Genomic DNA, 26,609 nt, shown 5'->3' on the forward strand with positions numbered 1-26,609 from the left:
CAAATGTAGTTACTCTTAAATAAATGTAATAAATCACGAGGGAAACTAATTAATGTGTTACTTAAAAAAAAAAAAATTATTCAAATGAGAGACGTTTCATAACTGCTGAGAGTGTGTGTGTGTTTTAAAAGGAAGACCGGCAAAAACCATCATCCCGATTATTTTGATTGATATATAAATCACGATAATAAGACAATGATTCATTCATTTGAAAACATGAGTATTTGTTGGCCCAATAAAACTCTACTTTTTTAATATAATCTTAAAAGAACAACTGGATATGAATGAGTAATGTATAAACAACAAGTAAATAACAGTAACAATAATGCATTTGAATAACACTAGCAATATGAAACAATTAGACAAACTTTATTGATCCACAAGAGAAATTGTTTCACACAGTAGCTCAGTTTAAAAGGATGGAAAGGAGTAAGCAATATGGAATATAACATATACAGTGGGGCAAAAAAGTATTTAGTCAGCCACCGATTGTGCAAGTTCTCCCACTTAAAATGATGACAGAGGTCTGTAATTTTCATCATAGGTACACTTCAACTGTGAGAGACAGAATGTGAAAAAAAAAATCCAGTAATTCACATTGTAGGAATTTTAAATAATGTATTTGTAAATAATGGTGGAAAATAAGTATTTGGTCAACCATTCAAAGCTCTCGCTGATGGAAGGAGGTTTTGGCTCAAAATCTCACGATACATGGCCCCATTAATTCTTTCCTTAACACGGATCAATCGTCCTGTCCCCTTAGCAGAAAAACAGCCCCAAAGCATGATGTTTCCACCCCCATGCTTCACAGTAGTTATGGTGTTCTTGGGATTCAACTCAGTATTCTTCTTCCTCCAAACACGACAAGTTGAGTTTATACCAAAATGGATACATGGATGATACAGCAAAGGATTGGGAGAATATCATGTGGTCAGATGAAACCAAAATATAACTTTGTGGGTTCTTCCGAGGATGTTGTAGTCGTAATGATTTGTGCAGTCCTTTGAGACATTTGTGATTTGGGGCTATATAAATAAACATTGATTGATTGATTGATTGATTTAAAACTGTTTCACAGAGTAATGAAGTCAATTGGAGCCGCTAAATTTCTCGCGACTGTCCAATAGTGTTCATCCTGATGATATAGCGTTCATCCTGATAACAAGAATATGCTGTGAAGTCATTGCCTTAGACACCTTCAACAACATGTACAAACCTATTGATGGTCCGGCAACATGTTGTGTGCAGATTTCCCAATTACACGTACAAGATTGAAAGGCATACTGGGTGATACAGAGTACACTGATGGTTGTGATATAAACAACTTTAACACTTACTAATATGCGCCACGCTGTGAAGCCACACAATACAAGATTGACAAACACATTTCGGGAGAACATCCTCACAGTAACACAACATAAACACAACACAACAAATACCCACAATCCTTTGTATACGTGATATTTCTTGAATATATTTTACACCCCCGCGCCCCCAACCCTGCCACCTTACCGACGCACGGGGTGGCAGGGTTTGCTGCTAGCGGGGTGTATAAAATAGTCAGGAAATGTCATGAATACAAAGGATTCTGGGTATTTGTGTTACTGTGAGGTTGTTCTCCCGAAATGTTGTTGTCGTACTTAATTGGTGTGGCTTCACAGTGTGGCGCATATTACTAAGAGTGTTAAAATTGTTTATATCACAACCATTAGTGTACTCTGTGTCACCCACACACAACATGATGCTGGACTGACAAGCAGATCGTACACGTTGTAGAAGGCGGCAAAACCAATGGCTTCATAGCACGCCCTAATACTTATTATCTGGGTGTCTGCCGGCAGTCATTCAAGAGAATGATAGCGTCCCCTGTTGTCTTCTTTGCTTTATGACACGGGTCTTAAATGGCTCTTTGAATGGCAAAGGATACCGATCCTAGAACCATGTATATCAAATATTTCCGGATGGTTCAACCGCCACCCGCCCGAATCTAATTAAAATATATTTTTTCGTCATGTCAACCGCCCGACCCGCGGTTTATCCGCGGACTCCGCGGATGAGACCGCAAACCGCGCATCTCTAGTGGTTATTGAGGCAAACAGCGTTCAGGCATTTAGAAAGTGGCTGAGAGTGGAGACAAACATGATGTGGAATGAAAAAAAAGAGAGTGCTAGACCGTAACTACATACCAAAACATAAGAAAACAATAAACACAATTTTATCTGTACAGCATTTCAACGAATCAACATTGGCAAACTAATTCCACACAAATTGTCTGTATTTTAATTCTAAGTTATTCTATTATTCAAAAAGGCACTTTTTAAGTTACCGTATTTCCTTGAATTGCCGCCGGCGCGCTAATTATTTTAAAACCTCTTCTCACTCCGGTGCTTACCAAAGGCATGCGGTAAATTTAAAGCACATTTAATAAAAAAAACGTTATTATGGTCTTACCTGTACTTATAAATGAAGTCCATGCGCAGCTCCTTCTGATCAAAAGCATCGATAACTTGTTTATAGAAGTCTTCCTTATCTTTCTTCAGTTTTAAAAGTCTCTCTGTCTCGATGGAGATCTTACTTATTTACCTCCTGCTTCGATTGAAAGTCCAGTTCAGAAAACTGTTTTATTTTAGATATGTAATCCCCCATGTTTGGCTTCACGTGGCAGAGGTGTTAGTGCGTCTGCCTCACAATACGAAGGTCCTGCAGTCCTAGGTTCAATCCCAGGCTCGGGATCTTTCTGTGTGGAGTTTGCATGTTCTCCGCGTGAATGCATGGGTTCCCTCCGGGTACTCCGGCTTCCTCCCACTTCCAAAGACATGCACCTGGGGATAGGTTGATTGGCAACACTAAATTGGCCCTAGTGTGTGAATGTGAGTGTGAATGTTGTCCGTCTATCTGTGTTGGCCCTGCGATGAGGTTGCGACTTGTCCAGGGTGTACCCCGCCTTCCGCCCGATTGTAGCTGATATAGGCGCCAGAGCCCCAAAAGGGAAAAAGCGGTAGAATATGGATGGATGAATGGAATCCTCCATGTTAAAAGTGCAAGCGAAAGGAAAAAATAAACAATCGCTGGTCACTCTTGCTGCTTGTTGTCACTTCTTCTGCAGCCGAGTAGTCGCAAGAAGGATCACTAGCGCCCATTTAATGACTGATATTTGACACACGCAGCTACGGTATATTAATAAAACATAGCTGTTTACTGTTCTTTTTAGCATATTCAATAGCTTGGACCTTACGCTGCTGATCCGCCTCCGCTTGAGATGGTCTCCTGTGGACGGGACTCTTGCTGCTGTCTTGGATCCGCTTGAACTGAACTCTCGCGGCTGTGTTGGAGCCACTATGGATTGAACTTTCACAGTATCATGTTAGACCCGCTCGACATCCATTGCTTTCGGTCCCCTAGAGGGGGGGGGGGGTTGCCCACATCTGAGGTCCTCTCCAAGGTTTCTCATAGTCAGCATTGTCACTGGCGTCCCACTGGATGTGAATTCTCCCTGCCCACTGGGTGTGAGTTTTCCTTGCCCTTTTGTGGGTTCTTCCGAGGATGTTGTAGTCGTAATGATTTGTGCAGTCCTTTGAGACATTTGTGATTTGGGGCTATATAAATAAACATTGATTGACATTGATTGATTAAATCCTACTGAATAGCTCTTAATCTTCTTCCCTTTATGCGATTTCAAATTATTGAAATCAGCCTCCTTTATTTTGAAAATGATGACATCTTTATTTATTTTCTTAATATTGTACCTTTATTATTTTCTTATTTAGTTGTATTCCTCAATTGTGTATTGTTACACATTTAATGTATTTATTTACATACATAGAAATGGAATTTAACTATTTGATGTAAACAAACTATTAAAAATGGAAATGGAGAAGGGGTCGGAGCTTATCACAGCCTAACTTGCTGAACTGCTTGATCCGTATGTGCATGCGCCAAAACCCACCCACTTCTGTTCGCTACTCTGTAGCACTTTAAACAACATATCAAACAGATATGCCAGAGACTTAAGTACAAAATAAAAAAGTTCAAATGTATCAGGCATTCATCAACACTGGAGGCAGCTACAACTCATTTCAATGCAATGATTATGTCTCGTTTTTGTTATTGTACAACAGGGGTAGGGAACCTATGGCTCTCGAGCCAGATGTGGCTCTTTTGATGACTGCATCTGGCTCTCAGATAAATCTTAGCTGACGTTGCTTAACACGATAAGTAATTAATAATTCCGCTGGTAATCACAGTGTTAAAAAAAACATTCAATATACAAAACATTCTCACTTATTTTAATCCATCCATCCGTTTCTACCGCACCTGTTCAAGAAGTCGCATTATTGGTCAAGAGTATTTTATTTATATTGGTTACCTTCAGAATAACAATGTTATTAAAAAGAATGAGAGATGCACACATTTAGTTGTTAGGAGGCATAGAATTCTCTTGTGGGGCGACACCGTACATGGGTACAGGTCTACGGGTTTCTACTCATTGAGCTAAATTGAATCCAGTCTCTGTTGAATTCCTTGCTTCTTGTCTGTTTAATACATGTCATCAGTGTTTGAACCTGACAGTTGTATTCAGTGTTAAAAATATTATATGGCTCTCACGGAAATACATTTTAAAATATTTGGCTTTCATGGCTCTCTCAGCCAAAAAGGTTCCCGACCCCTGTTGTATAACATGTTAGTCCCAGGCAAGCAAAATGACACTGAGGCTATTGGAAACCTTGCACAAACAATCGCTCAAAATCCTTGACTAAAAACCACCACACCACTATCCCTATTTAGTTCTCCAAAAAAATAAATTGTTATATTTTGCTAACATTCAAAGATTAGCATCAATATGAATGGTCCATTGAATCCTAAATAACACTGCACTAGCACCACTTAAACACTTTGTCCAGTCGACATCTGCTGTGACAACTACAAACACACGAGCCTCCACCAGGGGGCAGTGTTGTATACCCAGATATAAAACCTCTTTTGGACAATCAGCCTTTTCATATAAAGCACGGGAACCTTTTTGGCTGAGCGAGCTATACAAGCCAAATATTTTAAAAAGTATTTCTGTGAGAGCCACATAATATTTTTTTTAAGACTGAATACAACTAAATGCGTGCATTTTTAAGTAATACCAACATTTTTAGAGTATATTAAGTCTCTTATTCTTTTTAATGACATTTTCTGAAGCTAACCAACAATAAATAAAATACTTCTTACCATTAATGCGACTTCTTGAACAGGTGCGGTGGAAACTGGATGGATGGATTAAAATGCATGAGAATGTTTTATATTTTGAACGTTATTTTTGACACTGATTACAAGCGGAATTATTCATTACTTATCGTATTACGCAATGTCAGCTAAGATTTATCTGAGAGCCAAATGCAGTCATCAAAAGAGCCACATCTGGCTCTAGAGCCATATGTTCCCTACCCCTGATATAAAGCAATAAAGAAATGGAACGACCTCACAACAAACTTGAAACATCTTATTATTCGTCATTCACAATTGAACTTAAAAAGTGTCTTTGGAGAAATCAAAGTTGCTCACACGGTCACTGATGTGGGCGCTATGTTTGACATGTCAACGTAATGTGTATTATTATGCATGAGAAAATTTTGTTGTAAGCTGTGAGGTGTGTCTGTTAAAATCCTCGTTGTTTTTGCGAATTATGACAGATATGAACAAGAATATGAATTGTCTATATCAGTGGTTCGCAAATGGGGGTATGTGTACCCCTGGGGGTACTTGAAGTTATGCCAAGGGGTGCGTGAGATTTAAAAAAAAAATATTCTAAAAATAGCAACAGTTAAAAAATCCTTTATAAATATTTTTATTGAATAATACTTCAACAAAATATGAATGTAAGTTCATAAACTGTGAAAAAAAAAATGCAACAATGCAATATTCAGTGTTGACAGCTAGATGTTTTGTGGATATGTTCCATAAATATTAATGTTAAAGATTTCTTTTTTTGCGAAGAAATGTTTAGAATCGAGATGGATCTCTATTACAATCCCCGAAGAGGGCACTTTAAGTTGATGATTACTTCTATGTGTAGAAATCTTTATTCATAATTGAATCACTTGTTTATTTTTCAACAAGTTTTTAAGTATTTTTATACCTTTTTTTCCAAATAGTTCAAGAAAGACCACTACAAATAAGCAATTATTTGCACCGTTATACAATTAAACAAATCAGAAACTGATGACATAGTGCTGTATTTTACTTCTTTATCTCTTTTATCTCTTTTATCTCTTCTGTTATATTGTTATTCCCATTGTTTTTATTCTTTTTGTAATATTTCTCTATTTTGTTTCCTTTTAAACCCCCATTATTTACTTTTTACTTTTTTCTTTAAATTGATCTCAACTCTGTACACTGCTGCCGGAATTTTAATTTTCCTGAAGGAACTCTCCTGAAGGAATCAACAAAGTACTATCTATCTATCTATCTATCTATTTTGAAACCAAAAATGCTTTGCTCTGATTAGGGGGTACTTGAATTAAAAAAATGTTCACAGGGGGTACATCACTGAAAAAAGGTTGAGAACCACTGGTCTATGTGTTATGATGTAAATGATAGGTGTGGTGAAAAATATATTTTTCATATATAAACCTTATATATATTATAGAGCCCATTAAAGGAGTCATATTATTATATATTTTTTTCTAATTTCAAAACACTTCCTAGTGGTCTACATAACAGGTAATGGTGGTTCTTTGGTCAAAATGTTGCATAGACGGCAGCGTCTTCTCACTGTCACCTTTGTTGTAGTGGTGTAGCCTGCAAGGACGGGAGTGGAAGAAGTGTCAAAAGATGGAGCTAACAGTATAAATAAGTGTCAATGAAAGAGAATTTTATCCATCCATTCATTTTCTACCGCTTGTCCCTTTTGGGGTCGCTGTGGGTCGCTGTAGCCTATCTCAGCTGCATTCGGGCGATAGGCGGGGTACACCCAGGACAAGTCAAACTTTTCTTAGTTTGATTACATGCTATAGTATAATTTTATTGTTATAATTGTGTTTCATGTTTTTGTTTTTCTATAATTTAGGAAACCAGGGACTGCAGATGGAAATGAGCTATTTAGCTATAATTTGGTGCAGAACATGTCTGTCTTTCAGTTTAATGATTTGACAGACAACATTCACTCTCACATTCACACGCTGGGGCCAATTTAGTGTTGCCAATCAACTTATCCCCAGGTGCATGTCTTTGGAGGTGGGAGGAAGTCGGAGTACCCGGAGGGAACCCACGCATTCACATGAAAACTCCACACAGAAAGAACCCATGCATTTCTTATTGCGTGGCACACACACCTCACCTCCCAGGGGGTGATCAAGGGTGATGGGTCAAATGCAGAGAATAATTTCGCCACACCTAGTGGGTGTGTGACAATCATTGGTACTGTAACATTAACTAACCACTATTCCACCGTGCTGCAATCTATGCAATAGCGTGTAGTATTAGTGAATGTGTTACATGTAATCTTTACAGTAGCGCTTGCAACTGTAAAGTGGTGCAGACTGCCTTATTTAAATGAAGATTTTGCATGTTTTATATGGACATCACCACAGAGACATTTCATTGAATCCACATACAGTACATATTATTATACTCCTACCTGAGGCGCTTTGCATTATTTTCAACAAGCAGGAGACATGCATTAAATGATAAATGGTTATACTTGTACAGCACTTTTCTACCTTCAAGGTACTCAGCGCTTTGACACTATTTACACTTTCACCCATTCACACACACATTCACACACTGACGGCGGGAGCTGCCATGCAAGGCGCTAACCAGCACCCATCAGGAGCAAGGGTGAAGTGTCTTGCTCAAGGACACAACGGATGTGACTAGGATGGTAGAAGGTGGGGATTGAACCAGTAACCCTCAGATTGCTGGCACGGCCACTCTCCCAACTTCCCCACGCCGCCCCCGTATTACTTTTTATGGGCATTTGAGACACTTTTTTTTAACTACTACCTACCGTATTTTTCGGACTATTAGTTGCAGTTTTTTTCATAATTTGGACGGGGTGCGACTGATACTCAGGAGCGACTTATGTGTGAAATTATTAACACATTACCATAAAATATCAAATAATATTATTTAGCTCATTCACGTAAGAGACTAAACGTATAAGATTTCATGTGATTTAGCAATTAGGAGTGACAGATTGTTTGGTAAACGTATAGCATTTGAATGACTCTTACCATAATATGTACGTTAACATACAGGGCACCTTCTCAGTTGGTTATTTATGCGTCATATAACCTACACTTATTCGGCCTGTTGTTCACTATTCTTTATTTATTTTAAATTGCCTTTCAAATGTCTATTCTTGGTGTTGGGTTTTATCAAATACATTTCCCCAAAACATGCGACTTATACTCCAGTGCGACTTATATATGTTTTTTTCCTTCTATATTATGCATTTTCGACAGGTGCGACTTATACTCCGGAGAGACTTATACTCCGAAAAATATGGTATATGAAGGTGTGTTCATTGGTGATAGGCATACTTCAGGAGGTTTTTTTTTCAAATAGGTAGTGTTTCAATAATATAAATTATATGTGAAAGAAAACAACATCATTAAAATAACACTAAAGGACACAAAAACGAATCAATTGAATTAGTTTTAATCAGTCCCTTTAGCTTAATGTGACGAAGACCAAGGAGCTGGTTGAGGACCTGGGAAGGAGGAGGAGTACTTCAGCGACCCCTGTTTCCATCAGTGGGGTCGATGTGGGCATGGTTGAGGATTATAAATACCTCGATGTACACATGGACAACAAGCTGAATGGTTCAAAACAGGCTGAGGCCCTCTACAAGAAAGGACAGAGCCGCCTTTACTTCCTCAGGAGGCTAGGATCCTTCAACGTCTGTACAAAGATGTTGAAGATGTTCTACGAGTCGGTGGTGGCGGGCGACTTCTTGTACGCCGTGGCTTGCTGGGGCAGCGGGCTCAGAGTGAGGGACACAAACAGACTGGACAAGTTGGTAGAGAAGGCCAGTAACGTGGTGGGAGTGGAGCTGGACTCTCTGGTGGTGGTTTCAGAGAGGTGAAGTCAAGCAAAACTCCTAGCCATTATGGACAACACCTCCCACCCACTACATTCGGACCTCGCGGAGAGAATGAGGACATTCATCGGAAGGCTCAGACTCCCTAAATGCAACACGGAAAGACACAGGAGGTCCTTCATACCGACAGCCATCGGACTGTATAATGCATATGTTCCTTGACTGCACTTAAATGTAGAATACATCTAGAATATATTTATATTATTCATATATTATATATAATATATGTTATGTATTATTTATTATATATTATTGTCTATTGTGAGCGAACTGTGGTGCTGAATTTCCCCCAGGGATCAATAAAGTACTTTCTATTCTATTCTATCTACTCTATTCTATTTAGCAGCAATACGACTAGCTGGGGCAATTCCTGAAGGAATTGCGCGTTAATGCTCCAGGGGAGCATTAACGCGCGTTTTCCGTTCGGGCTCCAGTACTCTGGAATGCCCTCCCGGTAACAGTTCGAGATGCTACCTCAGTAGAAGCATTTAAGTCTCAGCTTAAAACTCATTTGTATACTCTAGCCTTTAAATAGACGTCCTTTTGAGACCAGTTGATCTGCCGCTTCTTTTCTTTTTCTCCTCTGTCCCCCCCTCCCTTGGGGGTGGGGGGTTCCCACATATGTGGTCCTCTCCAAGATTCTCATAGTCATCATTGTCACCGACGTCCCACTGGGTGTGAGTTTTCCTTGCCCTTATGTGGGCCTACCAAGGATGTTGTAGTGGTTTGTGTTGTGGTTTGTGCAATCCTTTGAGACACTAATGATTTAGGGCTATATAAATAAAAATTGATTGATTGATTGATTGAATGACATGAAATGTACATGAGACTAACATTTGTAGCAGGAAATCAACAATCCTATCTTTTTTCCTCATTAGCGTGACACAGCAGCACTGTGCTATATTTCAATCCAGTACAAAAAATAAGTTACTGGGGGGGGTTTGCCCACATTTGAGGTCCTCTCCAAGGTTTCTCATAGTCATCATTGTCACTGGCGTCCTACTGGTTGTGAATTCTCCTTGCCCCCGAGGTTAGAGTTTTCCTTGCCCTTATGTGGGTTCTTCCGAGGATGTCGTAGTCGTAGTGGTTTGTAGTCCTTTGAGACATTTGTGATTTAGGGCTGTATAAATAAACATTGATTGATTGATTGATTGCTGAAGTTGATCTGAAATGCTGTTGATTGTAAGCACAGTTTTAATTTTGAAATGGTTAGAATGTTGAAGAGCTGACGCTGAATTGAAATATAAACTTATTTGCTAAAGTATCTACTAATAACCTCTAATATTACAGTTTAAAAAAAATGTCAGCAACTTATTTTCATCCACATTGTTCACTATTTACAATGTTACTCATTCACACAGCGCAGTGCAGGAGTGGCCATGCGCAGCCCAAGGGTTCCTGGTTCAATCCCCACCTAGTACCAACCTCGTCACGTCCGTTGTGTCCTGAGCAAGACACTTCACCCTTGCTCTTGATGGGTGCTGGTTAGCGCCTTGCATGGCAGCTCCCTCCATCAGTGTGTGAATGTGTGTGTGAATGGGTGAATGTGGAAGTAGTGTCAAAGCTCTTTGAGTACCTTGAAGGTAGAAAAGCGCTATACAAGTGTGGACGTCTTTCTCTTCCCCTCCGGGTTCCTACTGGAGCACTGTGACCACAACACCTGAGACGTCGGTCTTTAACAGGACAGTTTTAATTTTTCGTTTACATTTGTTTCCAAAGTCCCTCTTTTTGCTCTCTGCAATCTGGTTTATTTGATCAATCAATCAATCAATCAATCAATGTTTATTTATATAGCCCCAAATCACAAATGTCTCAAAGGACTGCACAAATCATTACGACTACAACATCCTTGGAAGAACCCACAAAAGGGCAAGGAAAACTCACACCCAGTGGGCAGGGAGGATTCACATCCAGTGGGACGCCAGTGACAATGCTGACTATGAGAAACCTTGGAGAGGACCTCAGATGTGGGCAACCCCCCCCCTCTAGGGGACCGAAAGCAATGGATGTCGAGCGGGTCTAACATGATACTGTGAAAGTTCAATCCATAGTGGCTCCAAGACAGCAGCGAGAGTCCCGTCCACAGGAAACCATCTCAAGCGGATCAGCAGCGTAGAGATGTCCCCAACCGATACATATGATCAAAAGTTCACTCGTTGCCTTTCGGCAATCTAGTCTGCTCCTTCAAAAGTCCACTCTTTGCTTTTCAGCCTCTCGGTCTCCTCTGTCCTCAAGAAGAACCCCCCTCATGGTCCCCGGCCCTGCTAATAAAGGGAACAGGTGACTAGATAACTCGTTCCAGCTGAGATTATCCACTCACCTGTTGGCTGCTTCATGGCCAACAGGGAACGCGCGACCACGCCCCCTCCACAATAAATGCAACCCATTTATTTATTTATCATTATTTCAATTTGAAGGCCCCTTAGTTTTGAATCAGGTGACACATTGACAATCACATGGTTGCAGCAAAATTTGAGGGGATTTTACGGTAATGACCCAACATTAATTGAAAAACATTGTAGGCTTCATTGTGGCAGAGGGGTTAGTGCGTCTGCCTTACAATACGAAGTTCCTGCAGTCCTGGGTTCAAATCCAGGCTCGGGATCTTTCTGTGTGGAGTTTGCATGTTCTCCCCGTGAATGCGTGGGTTCCCTCCGGGTACTCCGGCTTCCTCCCACTTCCAAAGACATGCACCTGGGGATAGGTTGATTGGCAACACTAAATTGGCCCTAGTGTGTGAATGTGAGTGTGAATGTTGTCTGTCTATCTGTGTTGGCCCTGCGATGAGGTGGCGACTTGTCCAGGGTGTACCCTGCCTTCCGCCCGATTGTAGCTGAGATAGGCGCCAGCGCCCCCCGCGACCCCGAAAGGGAATCCATCCATCCATTTTCTACCGCTTATTCCCTTTCGGGGTCGCGGGGGGCGCTGGCGCCCATCTCAGCTACAATCGGGCGGAAGGCAGGGTACACCCTGGACAAGTCGCCACCTCATCACAGGGCCAACACAGATAGACAGACAACATTCACACACTATGGCCAATTTGGTCTCGCCAATCAACCTATCCCCAGGTGCATGTCTTTGGAGGTGGGTAATAAGCGGTAGAAAATGGATGGATGGATGGATGTTTGCTTATCCAAACATTTTCAATGCATTTTGAAAATAATTTCAGCAAAGTTGTTTATGACTGAAGCATGGCATGAATTTGTTTGCCTACTGTGAAAGGAAACTCGGGCAGTGAGATGGATCGCAAAGGCCCGCATTTTACGCCTCCTTTTCGACCGTGTTGAATTGTGTGAAGATTTAATGTAACTTGTCACGCAAGTCTGCGACAAAAAAATCAAAACCAAGACTTTAGCAGAGGTAACAAGCGTCAACAGGTTCCTTAGGTTTTTTTGTTGTAGTTTTCCTCAAAGCATCCTGGTTTCTTCTTCCAGGTCAAACAAGTGAGTGAAGCATGGGTGACTGGAGCTTTCTGGGGCGGCTGCTGGAGAACGCTCAGGAACACTCCACTGTGATCGGAAAGGTGATTCCCGTCAGCCATCCTGTTCTGTCTCCCTGTAATGTTTGTCTAAACTTGAAGGGGATTGTGCTGAAAATTTAAATTTTCCTGAAGGAACTCTCCTGACGGAATAAATAAAGTACTATCTAATCTAAACAATCTAATCTAATCCAGGACGAGTGATTGGGTTTCAGCCTTCGGAGGAAGTCATGATATATTTCTTTCCTAAATTCCAACCCAGGTTTGGCTGACCGTCCTCTTCATCTTCCGCATCTTGGTGCTGGGCGCAGCGGCTGAAGAAGTGTGGGGTGACGAGCAGTCGGACTTCACCTGCAACACGCAGCAGCCCGGCTGCGAGAACGTCTGCTACGACGAGGCCTTCCCCATCTCTCATATGCGCTTCTGGGTGCTGCAGATCATCTTTGTGTCCACGCCCACCCTCATCTACCTGGGACACGTGCTGCACATCGTGCGCATGGAGGAGAAGAGGCGGGAGCGGGAAGACGAGAACAGGAAGTTGGGGCGGCACCTGGAGGACCACGACCCCCTCTACCACAACGGCGACAGAGGTGGGGGGTGGAAGAAGGAGAAGCCCCCCATTCGTGACGAGCACGGCAAAATTCGCATCCGCGGGGCGTTGCTGAGGACCTACATCTTCAACATCATTTTTAAGACCCTGTTTGAGGTGGGCTTCATCCTGGGACAGTACTTCCTGTATGGCTTCCACTTGAGACCACTCTACAAGTGTCGCCGCTGGCCCTGTCCCAACACTGTGGACTGCTTTATATCAAGGTGAGTTTCCACATTTTTCTCTTCCAAATAACTTCTCTTGTGTATTTACCGTGTTTTCCGGACCATAGGGCGCACCGGATTATAAGGCGCACCGCCGATGAATGGTCTATTTTCGATCTTTTTCATATATAAAGGGTAAAAGAAATCTGATTTTTGGGAGTATTAATAGATGATAAAATTAACTTGAAATCTCATATACAAAATATACAACATAAGGTGGCAAAAAACATTTAAATAATGAATAAAGCAAAAAATGTCAGAACAGAAGATTAAAATAAAATTAAAAAAATCGGTCATAGCCTGGGCCCTGTAGTGGGGGTGCAGACTGAGGCCAAGGGAAAAAAAAAACAAAAAAAAACTACAACTCATAGCCATAGTACACATCCCTCTTACATGTGTGTAAGAGGGAAACATCAAACATCAAAGAACACAGAGGACATTAAAGACATTAAAGCAGCAGATACAACCAGACACTTCTACATACAGCTATGAATAAAAAGTAAAAGAAACATATACACTGTGGTGGCCTCTGCGGTGTTCCACGCCACCGTCCGCTGGGGAGGAGGGAGCATGGCCAGAGACAGGAGCAGACCCAACAAAGCAACCAAGACAGCCGACTCCACTCTCGGCCAATGTCCAGTCCGCATGGATGAGCGAGGATACGTCCAAGGTGACTGAGGTGTCCGACACCTGCTCACCCAGTCGAGACACCGCGAAGCCTCTCCGTCCCAGTAGCTCAGTGCTAGCTCCGCAGCCCTGTCCCCCTCATCCGCATCTCCTCCAGTCCCTCCAAACAGACTCCGGTGTAGCAGACACCCAGCAGCTGGTCTCCATGGCCAAAAGGCTCCCGGGAGGCAGATCCAAAAGTCCACAAAAAAAGCACCACAGAGGTCACGAAAGTGCCACCCCTTGTCACACAGTCCCAAAGAGTCCCGGACCAAAATGCAAAAAAATATAATAACACATGAAAACAAGAGGGAAACACAAAAGGATGACACAAGAGCACAGAGCTCCTGCCTACAGCAGCCACTACAGCAGCGCCATCTTGGAAAAAGATACATACACTCATGCACATAATCATGTTTCATCAAATTTACATTCCTGCACGCGCTCTGAGGTCCGAGAGCCAGCTCCAGCTCGTGGTGCCCAAGACCAGAATTAAGACCAGGGGAGACAGGGCCTTCTCTGTGGTCGGCCTTAAGCTCTGGAACACTCTGCCCCTCCATGTTCAAACTGCTTCCACAGTGGAGTGTTTTAAGTCTCGTCTTAAGACCCACTTTTATTCTTTGGCTTTTAACACTACGTGAGTTGTGTGGTCCTCTGTCCTCTGTTGTCCTCTGTGTTTTTTATACACTTTGATTTCTATTTTACTGTTTTAATTGATTTTACCCTTTAAAATAGTTTTTAATCATATTTGTTTTTATATTGTTTTTATTGGTTTTATTTTTTATTTATTTTTTGTTTTATTCAGTCATTGGTGGAGCATAATATTGTTTTTAACATGGCTGTGCAGCACTTTGGAAACGTTATTGTTGTTTAAATGTGCTATATAAATAAAGTGGATTGGATTGGATTGGATCAAACATATATCAACGTTGTTGCCCTAGGGTAAACTGGGTAACACAAGGCATATTGACAGAGCTTAAACCATTGTTACTATAACAATCTACAAGATTAATATAGGTTGCCTCTCTCTCTTCCCTTTCATCTTTCGGTATTCCTTTTTTTTTTTTTTCCCATTTATTTATTTATTTTTTTATTATCTTTCTAGCTATCATTACGTATTGTTGCATTTGAACAACTTTATTGTTGATAATAGAGGTAAACTATTGGTTTTGTTCATGATCAATAGCTCTTTTTCTATTGGTATTTGTATTGCTCCAGTTTTAGTGTAAAAATTGTCATTGTCATTACTGTATTATTTATTTCACTAACTGCTTATTTGCTATCACTTTTACGATCATATTTGTACATATTATGTATGTGCTGGTGTTGTTCTATTGTTGTTGTTGTTATTGTTGTATTTGCTGTTGTTGTTTTTGTCTCTCTGTCTAATCCCCCTCTTATCCCCACAATTTCCCCCTCTGTCTTCCTTTTTTACTCTTTCTATCTCTAGGAAAAACAAACAAACAAACAAAAAAAACTGTTACAAAAAAGATCAATTAGAATAATACATAATGTTGGATATTGAGAACATACAAACCCTTTATTTATTGAGTCCAAATTATTAAAGTTCGGTGATTTGGTAAAATTGCAAACAGCTAAATTGATGTACAAAGCAAATTATAACCTGCTACCAAAGAATGTACAACGATTCTTCTCAACTAAAGAGGAGAAATATAACCTTAGAGGAAAATCGAATTTAAAACATTTATATGCACGTACAACACTTAAAACCTTTAGCATATCAGTATGTGGAATTAAATTATGGAATGGATTAAGTAATGAAGTTAAACATTGTACTGATATGATCCAGTTTAAGAGGTTGTTCAAATTAATAGTGCATACAAAGTACAAAGAAGAAGAGTTATGAAAAACACTTTCAACCTTATTGAAAATAAGATATTCTTCATCTCAGTATGTTAATAATGACTAAATTAATTAAGTACATATTACAAAACTGTTGTGTTACTCATTCACGGATGTCATTTTGCTATTTTGCTGTAAAGATGGTCAGTGAATGAATGTATATATTTGTGGGCGCTCTGACCTGGAAAAAGGAGTAGGATTAAATAAGCTTTGCTTCTTCCTGCTCCTTTTCGGACATGATGTATTGTGAAATGATATGAAATTGCCTGATGTATAATGTCATAGGTATGTCATGTTCGAAATAAACTAAGAAAAGAAAGAAACTTTATATATATTTTAGAGCCCTCTAAAGGAGTCATATTATTATATATTTTTTTCCTAAATTTAAAACACTTCTTAGTGGTTTACATTACATGTAATGGTAGTTCTTTGGTCAAAATGTTGCAAAGATTTTGTTTTATAGATTATCTTCAAGTAGCTTTCTGACAGTCGCTCCAGGATGCGCCGTTTTGTGGGCGGTGTTATTTACGTGGCTCACCTTCGGCAGCGTCTTCTCACTGTCATCTTTGTTGTAGCGGTGTAGCGTGCAAGGACGGGAGTGTAAGAAGTGTCAAAACATTCAGACTTTACTTCAATCAAAAACAGAGCAACAGCTCCTCATCCGGAAACAACAACACCGAAAATGTGTTTCGTGAAAAAACGTCCAACTGGAACTCTCTAATAACTAAAGTTCCTTGGGTGAATAATGTAAACTCACTACACCGATATGTTAAAGCGCTTTCATGGCAAGTTTACTGACAGATATAGGTAATAACTTTATACTAATTTATATCATAAATGGCAACAGTGGAGGATGAATGTCCCATAACAAGAAGATAGAGAAAAAGAAGAAGTTTATCGACTATTACACAGGCTTAGAAACCGGACGTGCTTAATTTTGTAGGATTTATGCAGATTCCAAATACAGATCAGCATGTACCAGAAAGTAAGAAAAGTTGTTTTTGCATAACATTACAAAACAAAATGCCACAAAATGTCTTACCTTATACTCACATCATATTAGAACTCCTACGTTTAATGTGCCGACAATCCATCAAGCGGTGCGGCTTCATAGCTTACCAAAGTCGCACTAAAACATTTTGATAGATTTTTGAACGCTGTGTGTTATGTTCTATATTTTCAGTGAAACACTTAAAATATTGGTGTTATTTACTTGAGTCATATTGCCATCATTGTGCAGTTTACATGTATATCTTATATTTGACTGTCATCTACTGGTCACACTTATCATTACACCATGGGCGCACTGCCGAGTTTTGAGAAAAAAGAAAGGATTTTAAGTGCGCCTTTTAGTCTGGAAAATACTGTACCACTTCCTGTCTGCACTCTGACCTGGAACTTTTTTTCTACTGTGGTCAAGTATCAACTGAAGGCTTTCAGGGTGAAAAATTAAACTTTAATCTTAACCTCTTATAGTCATGAGAGCCGTGAAATTACTGTATATTTTGTGGGCATTTACAAGGTGCACATGGATGGTGTTGAGGTGGAAGTAAATACTTTGATGGTTGATGTAGATGCGTAAAATGTACATATACCGCATTTTCTGGACCATAGGGCACACCGGATTATAAGGGGCACTGCGGATGAGTGGGTCTATTCAGGTCTTCTTTCATACAAAAGGAGCACCGGATTATAAGGTGCATTAAAGGGGTCATATTATGATTTATTTCTAAATTTAAAACACTTCTTTGTGGTCTACATAACATCTAATGGTGGTTCTTTGATCAAAATGTTACACAGATTATGTTTTACGGATCATCTTCAAGTCGTTTTCTGACAGTCGCTTCAGGATGCCCCGTTTTGTGGGCGGTCTTATTTACGAGGCTCCCCTTCGGCAGCGCCTTTTCCTCATCATCTTTGTTGTAGCAGTGTAGCATGCAAGGACGGGAGTGGAAAAAGTGTCAAAAGTTGGAATTAAATGTTTTAATGACATTCAGACTTTACTAAATCAATAACAGAGCAGCATCTCCTCATCCGTGGCTCACTAGTGCAACAATGCGAATAACTAGAGTTCCGTTGGTGAATAATGTAAACCGACTACACTGGTAGTTTTTAGCGCTTCCATAGAGAGATACAAGTTAGAAATTTCCGCTACTTTATATTAGAAATGGCAACAGCAAAGGGCGAATATCCCATAACAAGAAGATAGAGAAAATTAAGAAGCTTATCGACTACGGCATCGCCACAGACTACAGGGCGGATCTGCGAACATTTTCAGGACTTATGCAGATCTCAAATACACATCAGCAGGTATCAGAAGGTAAGAAAAGTTGGTTTTACATAAAATTGAGAAACAAAACGTCAGATACTATGTCTGCTAATGGGTGTCTGTTGAAGGTGGCGTGGTCTGCGTGCCTGCTACGAAATGGGATGTGTAAGGACCGGCCTTGAAGCACAGCTGGCAGGTGACTGGATTGCCCAGCTGGGACTGATCATCCAATCATTTGCCATGCTTATCAGCAGTGGCCGGGGCCATGACACACAGGTTGGAGTTGGAGCGAGACACACACACACACGCGAGACCACGTGGAGAGACAAAGAGAGAGAGAGTTTACTCGCGTCATATTGCAGTCTACACAAATCTCTTATGTGTGACTACCATCTACTGGTCACACTTATCATTACGCCATGTACCCAAAAAAAATTGCTTCCAGGTCGGTAAATACAACCAGAATTATTCCGTACATTAGGCGCACCGAGTAATATGTCACACTGTCGATTTTTGAGTAATTGAAAGGATTTTAAGTGCACCTAATAGGCCGAAAAAAAAACGGTATTTACCACTGGAGTAAAAGTTTTAGTGGTAGAGCACAGAAACTTATCGTGTTTAGTAATATCGTTTTTTTGTTTTATGAAATTATTCATGATGACCGAAAACCGTGTTCCAAGGACTCACCAAACTCCTCCCACTCACGAGCACCGCCAAAGCAACGTGTTGCTGTCAAGGACGAGGCACCCTTCCGCTACCGTCACGCAACACATTCCAAAATACAAAAATTTAAATGGAAAACAGACAAGCAAACAGACAGCACAATACGTCATAAATAATTTCATAAAATAAAGCACAATGAGATAGGCTCCAGCGAGCCCAAACGGGACAAGCGGTAAAAAATGAATAAATGAAATCACAAATGTGTATAATAACTAATGGACCCGTCTCCGCTCGGGATGGTTCCCTGCTGGCCCCACCATGGACTGGACTTTCACAATATTATGTTAGACCCACTCGACGTCCATTGCATCTGGTCTCCCTTGGGGGGGGGGGGGGGGGGGGGGGGGGGAGTGTCACCCACACATCTGCGGTCCTCTCCAAGGTTTCTCATAGTCATTCACATTGACGTCCCTCTGGGTTGAGAGTTTTTCCTTGCCCTTATGTGGGCTCTCTACCGAGAATGTCGTTGTGGCTTGTGCAGCCCTTTGAGACACTTGTGATTTAGTGCTATACAAATAAACATTGATTGATTGATAATGTAATAAAATGATCAGCATTTGAAAATTTTACTCCCGGTCCTTCTAACGGTACAAGTAAACCGTCATTCCTCTGCTGTTAGAACTTTTAATATGCAGCAAATATTTACATTCTATTGTTTGATTGATTGAAACTTTTATAAGTAGATTGCACAGTTCAGTACATATTCCGTACAATTGACCACTAAATGGTAACACCCGAATGAGTTTTTCAACTTGTTTAAGTCGGGGGTCCACGTAAACCAATTAATAGACATTAACCATAATTTTTTTTGCTTACATACCAATTGTTGCTGCAGATATTGAAAAATGAATTTAATGTCTGGATGTCCATCATCCTCTAAATCTAGTGGTCTATGGTCATTGTATTGAAAAATAGCCAATTCAGATTTTAATGTGACGATCCGTTTCCCGGATCATGTTTTGTTTTAGTTTGACTCCCTTAGTTCGGTTTTTAGCACCTCTGGGTTTGTATCTCTTAGTTGCCATGGGTGCTGATTATTTTCACCTGCCTCTAAACAGTGTTCAGTTTGGCTGTTTTGTTTGTTACGTTGGTACACCTTCTGAGTCGTGTTCCTGAGCTAAACTTCGCCATTTGTTTGCTTGTTTTCTATGTTAAACTTTCCCGTTAGCTTTTCCATAGCTACCCTTGCTATCAGCAGGCTTTCCTGTATTTTTGTATTTTGCCTGATTTATGGAGAATAAATCATTGTCCTACCTGCACGCTGCCTCCGGAGTTCCGTCTGCATCTTGGGGAAACGACCCGCGCATTAAACTGCAACCCCACCGGAATGAGTTCAATCTGACTGTGTAATGTGTTTTCCTTTGCTTTACAGTCGAGTTGATATTATTAACATTTGTTCAGTTCCTTGATGTCTTTAAAGGCCTACTGAAACCCACTACTACCGACCACGCAGTCTGATAGTTTATATATCATTAATGAAATATTAACATTGCAACACATGCCAATACAGCCTTTATAGTTTACTAAATTGCAATTTTAAATTTCCCGAGAGTTTCTTGTTGAAAACGTCGCGGAATGATGACGTGTATGCGTGAGGTCACGGACTTTTCAGGAAATATTAGCGCTGCGCACACACACAGCTAAAAGTCGTCTGCTTTAACCGCACAATTACACAGTATTCTGGACATCTGTGTTGCTGAATCTTTTGCAATTTGTTCAATTAATATTGGAGAAGTCACAGTAGAAAGATGGAGTTGGGAAGCTTTAGCCTTTAGCCACACAAACACACGGTGATTCCTTGTTTACAATTCCCGGAGGTGAAGCTTTCCCATGGATCAGAGCGGTCAAGCGAACGTGGATCCCGACCAAATGTCAACCAGCAGATTTCGGTGAGAAAATTGTGGTAAAAAGTCGCCACTTACCGGAAATCAGCTGAGCCTGCGCCGCCCATACAGCTGCCGTCGACTTCCATCTGACACTAATAATAATAATAATAATGGATTACATTTATATCGCGCTTTTCTATTGTTAGATACTCAAAGCGCTCACAGAGAAGTGGGAACCCATCATTTATTCACACCTGGTGGTGGTAAGCTACATCAGTAGCCACAGCTGCCCTGGGGTAGACTGACGGAAGAGTGGCTGCCAGTTTGCGCCTACGGCCCCTCCGACCACCACCAATCATTCATTCATCATTCATTCACCAGTGTGAGTGGCACCGGGGGCAAGGGTGAAGTGTCCTGCCCAAGGACACAACGGCAGCGATTTGGATGTCAATAGGTGGGAAGCGAACCTGCAACCCCTCAGGTTTCTGGCACGGCCGCTCTACCCACTACGCCATGCCGCCCCGGCCTCAAGACACCCGTGAACACACGGGTGTCTATTCAGGTACTATTTAACTCACTAAAACACTAGCAACACAATAGAAAGATAAGGGAATCCCCAGAATTATCCTAGTAAATGTGTCTAAAAACATCTGAGTCCGTCCCAATGCAATTGCGTTTTTTTTTTTTAACTTGATTTTTTTTTTTTTCTTTTTTTTTAGTCCATCGCTATCGATATCATCAAACACGAATCTTTCATCTTCGCTTAAATTAATGGGGAAATAGTCGTTTTCTCGGTCCGAATAGCTCTTTTTCTTGGAGGCTCCCATTATAAACAATGTGAGGATGTGAGGAGCCATCAACGGGTGACGTCATCGTCTGCTACTTCCGGTAAAGGTTAGGCTTTTCTATTAGCGACCAAAAGTTGAGAACTTTATCGTCGATGTTCTCTACTAAATCCTTTCAGCAAAAATATGGCAATATCGCGAAATAATCAAGTATGACACATAGAATGGACCTGCTATCTTCGTTTAAATAAGAACATCTCATTTCAGTAGGCCTTTAATGCAGCGTTTCTCAAAGTGTGGGGCGGGCCCCACTGGTGGGGAATAGAGACATGACAGGTGGGGCGCGAGGAAAGGGAGGAAATTTCACTTACATTTTTTAATTTTTTACTATATTCTAAGAACTTTTTTTTTTTACTATGCTTTCATTTTCTATACACACTGTAAATCACTTTGTGATTCAGTCTGTGAAATCTGTTCTATAAATAAATGTAAATTACTTATTTTTCCTCTAGGCTTTAAATTTCTAGGTAGGAGCGTAAGTTTGACAGACATAGCAACAGTAACTAATGTGGGCGAGGCTAAGTGGAACAATCTTTCACGGGTAGCAGGCTAATGTGTGGACCACAATTACACAAAATGGATAAATTTGTGACTCGCACCTCAAAGGTCGTGGAGCCAGAGCCAGCGCCTGCGGAGAAACAAAAATCTGACGGGCTTAATCAACCAAAAAGCCAACTGAAAAGAAAATATGATGAAGGGTATCTTGCTCTTGGATTCACGACAACGGTGTTGGGGGCCGAAGAGAGACCCCTGTGTGTTCTGTGTCTAAAACCGCTAGCAGCAGAGAGCATGAGACCCAACAAATTAAAGAGACACCTCGAGACCACACACCCCAATCACGTAAATAAGCCACTTGATTTCATTCAAAGAAAACTTGCAGAGTAGTTATTTTATTTATCATTGAACTCAATGCAAGTTACACCACAACTGCACAGTTATTTTATTTATTATTGAGTTTGATGTTATTTTATGTTATTGACTTCGAATGAGGACTTCACGGTGGAAGAGGGGTTAGTGCGTCTGCCTCACAATACGAAGATCCTACAGTCCTGGGTTCAAATCCAGGCTCGGGATCTTTCTGTGTGGAGTTTGCATGTTCCCCCCCGTGAATGCGTGGGTTCGCTCCGGGTACTCCGGCTTCCTCCCACTTCCAAAGACATGCACCTGGGGATAGGTTGATTGGCAACACTAAATTGGCCCTAGTGTGTGAATGTGAGTGTGAATGTTGTCTGTCTATCTGTGTTGGCCCTGCGATGAGGTGGCGACTTGTCCAGTGTGTACCCCGTCTACCGCCCGACTGTAGCTGAGATATGCGCCAGCGCCCCCCGTGACCCCAAAAAAGGGAATAAGCGGTAGAAAATGGATGGATGGATGACTTTGAATGTATACAACTTGAATGTTACTTGATGTTCAATAAAGTTGAAAATGTTAAGCTTGGCATTAGTGTTCTGTTGGGTCTTTGGGGGCAGGGGGGGCCTGAAAACTCCCCCTTGTCCAAAGTGGGGGTTGACAAAAAAAGTTTGAGAACCTCTGCTTTAATGGCTCCTGCTTCTCGTGGTTCACTGAGTATATTTTCCGAGTCCCTGCTTCTTTGGGTTTGTTGGAGCTGGGTTTTGTAGGCTTTCCAAGTCACTGGAGCCCAAGGTTTAAGAGGCAAGATAGCACAGTACCATGCATGTTCTGAAGCCTGTTGACTGTTCACTATTATGTGTTGTTGCAGGCCTACCGAGAAGACCATATTTATCATCTTCATGTTGGCGGTGGCTTGCGTTTCCCTCCTCCTCAACCTGCTGGAGATCTACCACCTGGGTTGGAAGAAAGTCAAGCAGGGTGTCACCAATGAGTTTGCCGTCGACAACGAGTCACTCCTGCTGGGTGCGGTACGAGCTGGCGCTGCCAAAACTCTTCCCGAGGAGGTCAGTCCAGCACTCGACTGTTTGCCCACGTACACGAGCGTGAGTGTGGTCGGGGGCAGTGAGGCTGAGGGGGGCGCTGACAGTCCGACTGAGGTGATCTCCTTAAGTCCCAATATGACAACCAGTTCTGTCAAGTTGGCCCGCGCACTGTTCCACCCAAATGACCTCCTGTTGCAGTCCTTCTACAGTGGCAGCCACAGCCAGCTGTCGGCGGAGGAGCAGAACTGGAGCAACATGGCGCTGGAGATAAATGACGCCGATGGGAAAAACTCCCCCAGCTCATACCCTCCTACCTCGCCACGGAGCTCATCTTCCTCCTCGCATCAGGAGGAGAAGACTCCACCTTCTCCTCAAGAGGTGCAACACTCCACCTTTCCTACACTTCCTTGCCACGCCCGTCTTTACCTTCTCTCGCTAGAGGAGGCCTTGGCAAGCAAGGAGAATGTGCTTCCAAGTGATCACCTTACCGTGGTAACCAAAGCCGAGATGCATCAACCCCCCGACTTACAGAAACCGAGGAGCAGCATCACCCGGGCTCGCCCCGATGACCTGGCAGTGTAGCGAGAGTTAACAAACACAACATATATTTGGGTACAAGTACACAACGGTGTTCATCACCTCATTGGTGCCACACATTCATTTTAGACAGAGCTACACATAGTAATACTCATTAAACCTCCACAAAAGTCGGGTCATTGGATCAGTACCAAATTGTCCACTTTCATTGATAACCACCTCCTAAAATATACCTGAAGTTTTCCTGCATTAATTATACATGTTCAGAAAAATACCTTCTTTCATATAAGTCGAGTAATCATGTTTTATAATCCTGCTAACAAAAGTACAACAATGAGAACATACCCCCCTTGGTCAAGGTAACTAATACTTTGTGGTTACGGTTATTTGATCCCCTGAATTAGTAAGTTTACTCTCTTACAAATATATAATCAGTACTTGGTATTTATGATCATTTTTTTCTAAACAAAGACAATGAAAATAATAATAATAAAAACAAGTTGTAAATTGGTGAGTCTTTGGTTTAGGCTCATAAGTATTTGTTTCCAATGCAAAAGGTGACACTACCTGGTATAAAAAGTATTCTAGCACATATATCAGATGATTCTTGTATTTGTAGGACTTGTAGAAGACCACTTGACGTTTGTTGTCGTTGCGGTACATGTACAAGTGAACATGTAGTTTATTGTCGTAGTTGTTAGGAATGGGTCAAGGAGGTGACCCCAGGATGCAGGGTGGAATTACAGAAAGCGAAACTTTAACAAGTCCAAAAAGTGTAACTAAAGGGTATAGGGCAGAAGTGCACACCATGAATAAGCAGAGAAAAGCAGGTCGGCAGGGGAAAAGGCCAGGGCGCACTGAGCTCAACCAAAGGCCCAACAGAAAATCCTCTTTACCTCAGGGAGGATAGGAAGCAAACACAAAGAGGTGAGGAATTTCAGGAATAAGGAGAAACAACATACCAGGCAGGACGAAGTGAATCAGGCACATGCGCGTGGGAGATACAGGTGACAATAACTAGCAGGACCCAGCTGTCGGTGACAATCTTAAATACACCTGGGTAGGGATTTGTTGCAGGTGTGCCTCGCTGGGGACTAAATAACAGAAGAAAACAGACACCATAAAAAAAAGAGAAGGCAGGGAAATGACAATACACAACAGTAGTAGTGCATTTGTAGTTTTGTGAAATTGTAGTACAAGTAGTAGTGTACAGTACTTGTAGTTTCTTGCAGTTGTAGTACTTGTAGTAGTGCATTTGTAATTTGTTGTAGTTGGTCAGCAGGGTTGCAAACTTGTAAGGAGGGATTTTGGTGAGGGAAACATTACAAAACAGAATTTTTGCACCTCCATGTCTGACAGTAGTGATGACGTTGTTGGATTCTTATTCAACATTTCTCTCCAAACAAATTCATGCAGTCCACCTGATGCCAAACACTTACATTTAGCTGTCGTGTGACCTCATCACATTGTCTTTCATTCAGGCGTTGACTGTCAAACTTGTAGTCCTTTCCAGTCTTGTGCAGGTCTATAATCATGTCCCTCAAGACAGCATTTTGGTCTTGCCAGAAGTTTGAATGGAAGACGGTGTTTGTGTGACAGGTGTGTTTCATTCACACGACAGAGCTGAGATTAGAAATAATTTCTTAGAGTGACAGGAATAATTTGTGTGTTTCATAGACACACAATTGCTGTGTGGGGTCACAATGTTGCCTGGTAGTGGATACAAATTCATGTTTAATCTTTATTTAATATTATGGCTTATAATATGTCATTACCTGTAAAAAAAATAAAATAAAATCAACTATAAACATTATGTACTGTTCATATTTTTGCAAAGGAGTAAACTAATACAAATCAGCAGGGGATCAAATACATGTTTCCACAACTGTATGTGCACAAAAATACAACAGAATGTTTGTCCATATTTTCTACCAGAATAAAAGTGTCGCAAAACTAACAGTACAGTGCAAAAAAGGTTTTAACAGGCTTAGGAAATAGAATACATCAGCATACATACCAATTTAAAGGCCTACTGAAACCCACTACCACCGACCACGCAGTCTTAAAGTTTATATATCAATGATGTAATATTAACATTGCAACACATGCCAATACGGCCTTTTTAGTTTACTAAATTACAATTTTAAATTTCCCGCGGAGTTTCTTGTTGAAAATGTCGTGGAATGATGATGTGTGCTCGTGACGTCACAATCTGTCAGGAAATATTAGGTCAGCACCATTTGCGGCTAAAAGTCGTTTCTTTTCATCGCATAATTACACAGTAATTTGGACATCTGTGTTGCTGAATCTTTTGCAATTTGTTCAATTAATAATGTAGATTGTAAAGAACAATGCTGTTGGTGGAAAGCGGTGGATTGCAGCTGTCTCTAGCGAGACACAGCCGGTGTTTCTTTGTTTTTAACACAGAGCGATTAAGCGAACATGTTTCTCTACGTCAACCAGCATGTTTTTGGATGGGAAAATTGTGATATATATCTTATCGGAGACATCATTGGATTATTCGTCCTCCTGCAGTAGCTGTTTAAAAGGCAGCTGTGAGCTTGGCTCCTCGGCTTCTCTCTGAGACACTGCCTGTTCACCGCAGC

At 41.1% G+C, this 26,609-nt stretch overlaps 1 protein-coding gene across 1 annotated transcript in view; it reads left to right on the forward strand.

The window, feature by feature from the left end:
- The window catches only part of LOC133555151 (gap junction alpha-3 protein-like), a 40,983-nt gene extending 15,668 nt beyond the window's left edge, over nucleotides 1-25,315 (forward strand). The window contains exons 2-4 of the mRNA XM_061904672.1: nucleotides 12,523-12,611; nucleotides 12,829-13,379; nucleotides 23,292-25,315. Of these exons, the coding sequence (XP_061760656.1) occupies nucleotides 12,543-12,611; nucleotides 12,829-13,379; nucleotides 23,292-24,048 (1,377 nt within the window). The 5' untranslated portion in view covers nucleotides 12,523-12,542 and the 3' untranslated portion in view covers nucleotides 24,049-25,315. The remainder of the gene's footprint in view (nucleotides 1-12,522; nucleotides 12,612-12,828; nucleotides 13,380-23,291) is intronic.
- The last annotated feature ends 1,294 nt before the right edge of the window (nucleotides 25,316-26,609 follow it).

This window comes from Nerophis ophidion, linkage group LG06, assembly GCF_033978795.1.
Source record: "Nerophis ophidion isolate RoL-2023_Sa linkage group LG06, RoL_Noph_v1.0, whole genome shotgun sequence".
In the NCBI taxonomy this organism is placed as follows: Eukaryota; Metazoa; Chordata; class Actinopteri; order Syngnathiformes; family Syngnathidae; genus Nerophis; species Nerophis ophidion.